The following is a 6,256-nucleotide window of genomic DNA, read 5'->3' on the forward strand; positions in this document are numbered from 1 at the left end:
CTGAACAAAATCATCTACCATGAGGCCATGGTCATTTTCATCAGCATGGAAGAGGCTGACAATAGCTCAATCATCTGCATATTTTACAATAAATCTATTCTCATGCCTACTCCTGCGATCGTCAGTATATCAAATATACAGGAGTGGAGAAAGCACACATCCCTGAGGGGACCCTGTGGATGAAGACAGTACCTCAGGCAAAAAAAAAAAAAGGAAGTCAAGGATCCAACCAATGATACAAAAATCAAAACCAAAGCTCAAAAGTTAATTTCTCTACTAAAATGTGAGGTTGAATCGTATTAAAAGCAGATGAGAAATCAACGAATACAATTCTAGCATGAGTCTTAGTTCCCTCTAAATGCTTAAGTACCAAATTCAACAAGGTGGCCGTAGCATCCTCTACCTGAATCTCAACCTTTTGGCGTACCGGACCCCAGTCCAATTCAGAACCATCCTCAAGGACCCCCAGAACAAAATTGACTCATCTATGTGTCATTTGTGTCTTTGTGAGGACCAAATGCAGTCAAGTATAATTCAAGTTAGTTGACCCTATCATCAGCTATATTGGATTTTTCTTTCATGGGAACATGTCATGTCAAATTATACAAAATGTATACAAAAATTCATACTTTATACGGACCCCCTGGCCTTACGCCAAGGACCACTAGGGGTCCACGGACCCTTGGTTGAAAAACACCCCACGCCTGGCCCTATAAGTAAACCAAAGAGGATCGAGTGAATCTTCTTCCATTCTAAGGAGCTCTTTTTTCAACAATCTCTCAAAACTCTTCATTATTAAAGAGGTCAGTGCAACTGGCCTAAAATCATTTAGTTCTACTGGATGATTATTTTTAGCCACTGGGATGACTAGAGGATTTCCATGATCTCGGCACCTTCTGTTGAGTAAGGGACAGTTGAAAAATTTAATAATAAATAGTTCCCAATTGCTCTGCACAGGAGATAAGCAGCCGACATTCAATATTATCAGGGCCCAAGCTTTGCAGCTTTTGAATGTTTAAACATGTTAATAACATCCTGTTCTTCAAACGGGATAGGTCTATTACCAATTAAATTATTTTTCTGCTCACAAAGAATATTCTCAAAATCATGAGTATCAAACCTTGCAAAAAATTAATTGAATGCGTGTGCAAGCTCAAAATCATCTCTATACCCTTCCAATACTATATTATAATCTCTTTTAGGTTTTGTCCCAACTATGGTTTTCATGCCATCCCAGACTGAGCCCAAATTACTATTTCTTAACTCCCGTTCTATTTTGTCTTTATAATGCAGCTTTGCCTTATTTATCTCCAATTTCACTTCCTTTTTTAACCGATTCAACAGATTTCCTTTCTGAAATGCATGCTGTCTTTCTTTAAGCAGCACCTTGAGTGATTTAGTTATCCATGGTTTGTTATTTGGGTACACCTTTACAGACCTTTCAGGAATAATGTTATCAACACAATAGGACACATAGCAGCTAACAACATCAGTAAGTTCATCTATGTCAGCATATGACTCTTTAAACATTTCCCAATCAGTGCATTCATAACACCCTTGTAGGGTCGAGATGGAATCTTCAGTCCAGTTCTTAGACTGTCTGATTAAAATGTTCCCCCTCCTTATGGCTGTACGATATAATGGGACAAGTTGTAATGGGACATAATACAATTATAGTTATATGCATCCTTTATAGAACCATAACATAAATCTAGAGTCCTGTCATGTCTGGTTGGACATGTGACATATTGGTAAAAGTCTTTCAAGGTCTTATTCAGCAAACAATGGTTAAAATCACCCATAATTAACATTGGTGCATCGGGAGAAATTAAATGGTTACTTGTAGTATAATTTCTGAAGCTTTAGCACTGTTTGCCCTCGGATGAATATAGACGACAGTAACGAATATTTAAGGAAACTCACATGGCAGGTATGAAAGGCGTAACGATACAGACAGTAATTCAACATCTTGAGTACACAGTCTTTCTCTCACAATGACGTTCTTACAGTACCTTTGGTACCTACCTACCAAGGTCATTCTTTGTTTGCTTAACATCAAGTAGGCCTACCTTGAATGCATCATAAAAATCATTTTGGATTAATGTAACTGTCAGAATGCTGACAGACTGGTTTTGGATGACAACCAGATAGCCTGAAAGAAACTTATTGAACAAAAGTGTTGGGACACAACTAATTATTGGTGATTCTATTGTCACAGGTGTATAACATCAAGCACCTGCCATGTAGTCAGCATTTACAAACATTTATTGAAAAAAAAAAATTTATTCTGAAGAGCTCAGTGAATTTAAATGTGGTACTGTGATCAGATGCCACCTTTGCAGTAAGTCAGTTTGTGAAATTTCATCCCTGCTAAACATTCCACAGTCAGCTGTAATTGGTATTAATGGAAAGTAGAAGCCTTTAGGAACAGCAGCAACTCAGTGATGAAGTGGAAGACCACGTAAAGTCACAGAGTAGGTTACCGAGAGCTGAGGCACTGAAGCACATGATGCTTAGAGCCAGCGCTCGGATTCATATCTGAAGAGTTCCAGCTGAGGGTTTGGCAGATACCAGGAGAATGTAACCTGCCTGACTGCATTGTGCCAACTTTAAAGATCGGTGAGGGAGGGATATTGGTATTCAGCTTTTTTTGAAGAGTTGGGCTATGCCATTAAATGTCATTAAATGTGCAATGTCATTAAAGTCCCCGTTGGTGTAATGGTTCCAGTCAGCAAACAAATTTGGCCCAGATTTGGCATGCATCTGGCACAGCTGACATTCATCCGGCACTGGCATACAGCATGTGGGCCAAACATGGCGCGGGTTTGGCAGAGATGGTACCGGGTTTAAGACGGCACACAAGACATGGGCCAGATGTCAAATGTAGTATTTGGCCCAGATGTCAAATATAGATATGTGGGCCACATAAGTATGGCCGATCTTGACCCACATTTAAAATCCATTTCAAATATTTTTGAGTCAAATCCCAATGTTTTCCCATACAAAAAAAGTTATATATTCACATATATGTGAAATACTGTTAAATATATTGAAATATATTTTTAAAATATATTTTTAAAATGCATGTGTTTAATTGTTTACATATATGTGAAATTATATTCATGTCTCATATGATATTATATGATATATGATATTATATCTTATATTATAGAATATCCTGTTGTTATATATATATAAACTGACTTCAAATAAGTTTGGCATTATTCACTGCTTTCATGTTCTCATTCAATTTACAGTTTGTTGTAGGCCTACTATCCACTTAAACAATACATGATGAAGTTTCAGGACATTTTATTGGACTTTTATGTAAATTCGTAACTTTGATGTGTTTTAATGGGCGCGCGTGTTGAGCATTCAAATCGCATTTAAACTGGAGCGTAAGGAGTTACCATGGAAACGGGGCGTCAACTCACTCAGTTGACAAGTAGCGAGAGTCCGTCTCTCTGCTGTTTTCACTGCTTTCAGGTAAACTTAGTACCTAAAATTACACAACTAATACATACAACCGTTCCTTGTCTGGAATCCAGACCTGGTCCACACTAGGACCGTAATTTATTGCGGTATGTGGGCCGGAGCTGGGCCAGAGAAAAATGGCTATGTGGGGAGTAACAATGCTTTAGCCCAGATAGCATGCACATCTCGATGTCTTCTAAATCATCTGGAAAGCATCTGTGTACAAACATTTGATAAACGTCTTTGAAAAGTCAATTTTACATGCATTATAAATCATAAACATCTTAAAGACATTTTCTAATAGTCTATTTAAAAATGCCCTAGAGACATATTGCAGAACTCTCTAAAAATACGTCTTTTCCAGATGTAAACACGCACATCTAATAGACGTCTCTATGTATGTGTGCTATCAGGGAGTGTATATCTGGAAAAGCAAAAATTGCCTGTAACATACTTGGTTGGTCTGGGAAGCAGTGTAAAAGCACTGTACCATGTTTTAGTTCGTGAGAATTTGCAGAAGGAGACTAATGCATGCAACAGGTGAAAGCGTGGGCAAGGTGTCAAAGATTTTTGCCTTTATAGAGTCTTCTGTTGAGCCTTAGTACACTATCTTGGAAGGCTCCAGTGCTTTTGCTGAGTTGAGCTTACTCGAAGGTAATAAAATATAGAGGAAGTGTATTGTTTTCAGATGTGTTTCGGTTTCCTTTCTCAAAAAGTAGCCGCCCACTAAGTTATTAAGGCAAGCTCTCACATGCAAGAGCATCAGTGCAAAGCAAGAGCATCCTGAGTTTGCTTGCTTTAGTAAAGTCGACTTAAGATGGATCCATGTAAGTATATTCTAATAGAACTATAGAATTTTAAATGTTTGTTTCTCAACAATTGTTTACTTGTTTTTTCTTTCCCCTAGTTACGCTTATTGGAGCTGGTGTAGGAGCAGGTAAAAATTAAATAGCCTACATTTTTATTGTATTTTCAATCCTACTTTATTTAGTCCAAATCAAGAATATATATATAAATGTTTTAGTTGCATATTTCAGTGGTCTGTATACAGTAATGTGCTCCAGTTTTTCCACCTGAACTAACCTGCTTATACTGTGATTGCACCAATAGTCATAACAGTTGCTGCAGCTCCTGCTGTTCTAACAGCGGCAGGTTTCACCTCAGCTGGAATTGCTGCAAGTTCTATTGCCTCCTCTTTGATGTCAGCTGCTGCTGTCGCTAACGGAGGAGGGATCGCAGCTGGATCCGTGGTTGCAACTCTTCAAGGCGCTGGTGAGTCACATATCAGGGAAAAAAAAAACTTTAAATAGTTTAACAACAGTTATTTATGCACAAGGGCAAATACACAAACCCTTCAGCTAACAACTGAATTTATGTCATCAGGTGCTGCTGGAATCCCTTTGGCAGGTCAAGCCATCGTGGGGACTGTGGGAGCCGTGGTGGGTGCCGTTGCCAGTATGGCTAGGAACTGGACTTTGTAACTGGTTCAATTTATTGTATCAGTAACTAGTGCTATATATCTATCTCTATATATGTTCATTATCTCGTTGTCTGTCTCAGTGATCAACATCACTTAGAATGTCAGTAGCTCTAGGTTTAGGTGTGTATGAGATCATCTTTTCATATACGCCTGCGTTAAGGGTGCTGTTTATAGCACTGGCAAAACAAGAAGAAGAAAAAACATATTAGCTCTCTCTGTCATTTCTTTAGCTATCATAAACCGATTTTGTGTAATTCACTGTTACATCGAGTTACTCTAACTGTCATTAGGGGAGTTTTGCTGAATAATGAAAAGGGTTTTTCCGATTTCCGCACAAGAGGAACATTCTGGAACCATAGGCACTATTTTTCATGTGGTCAGCAAACTTATATAAGCTATAAGAGAGGTTCTCCACCACGTATTTCCTATAGGGTATGGCTTTCCAAAGGTTTCAAAGGCTTTTGCAAGCACCTTGTGTGTGTTTGCAAATCTATTTATATGGACCTGCAGTTACAATATGTATGTAGAGACCTTGTTTGGTAAACCTAATAAACAACTGAAATAATTTGTATAGATGTATTTTGTCTTTTGTTTTAAATTAAAGCTTTGTCTATCTGTATATCTGTCTCACTAAATTACAGGGTTCTTCTATGTAACTTCACAATTACAAATCAATAAGTCATGTTAAATGGGGCTCTAACCTTTCAATATTTTTTAACCTAATTTCTGACTCATATTTAGTTATTAACAAAAATAGTGTGTTTTCAAGTCTGCAATAGAATATGCAAATTTTTATATAAGCATGGCTTTATTAACATTACTGACAGATTTTGACAACTGAATGGATGATTTTGCATGTAATGGTTCACATGATGACGAAATGTTTAGCGGTAAACATTTAGAGGTAATGTAAATGTAACGCAAATAGTAGAAATTTGTACTTACATGTGCCAAAACACATGCAGTTTACTTAAATTAATAAGAATGTCAAATCTCAAATTCAAAACAAATTGTTAAACTTGAGAATTGTTAAAAATTGAGAATTGAGACGAAGTGATTAAGGAAATTATGTTTACAGCTAGGTTTGTTCAGTATATGTAACTGGTAATCTGTACTTTATTCCGGTTTATCAAAGAAAACATTTTTACATGTTTCATGTACCTTTTTTTTTTTCAATCAATGGCACTTTGACAACTACATTTATTGCTTATTTTACTTTCAGATACATCAATGTTGGTTAACCTCAGGTATCACATATGTCAGTACCAGGACAATCCATTGACAAATCATTTGCTAATGAAA

At 37.1% G+C, this 6,256-nt stretch overlaps 1 protein-coding gene across 1 annotated transcript; it reads left to right on the forward strand.

Annotated features, from left to right (window-relative positions):
* Positions 1-4,246: 4,246 nt before the first annotated feature.
* LOC107665592 (interferon alpha-inducible protein 27-like protein 2A) lies at positions 4,247-5,510 on the forward strand. The gene is made up of 4 exons (XM_016456520.1): positions 4,247-4,301; positions 4,382-4,411; positions 4,585-4,746; positions 4,858-5,510. Exons 1-4 carry the CDS (start codon positions 4,292-4,294, stop codon positions 4,953-4,955), a joined length of 300 nt encoding a protein of 99 aa, XP_016312006.1. The 5' UTR covers positions 4,247-4,291; the 3' UTR covers positions 4,956-5,510.
* The last annotated feature ends 746 nt before the right edge of the window (positions 5,511-6,256 follow it).

Source organism: Sinocyclocheilus anshuiensis, unplaced genomic scaffold (genome assembly GCF_001515605.1).
Source record: "Sinocyclocheilus anshuiensis isolate Anshui unplaced genomic scaffold, SAMN03320099.WGS_v1.1 scaffold407, whole genome shotgun sequence".
NCBI classification, from domain to species: Eukaryota; Metazoa; Chordata; class Actinopteri; order Cypriniformes; family Cyprinidae; genus Sinocyclocheilus; species Sinocyclocheilus anshuiensis.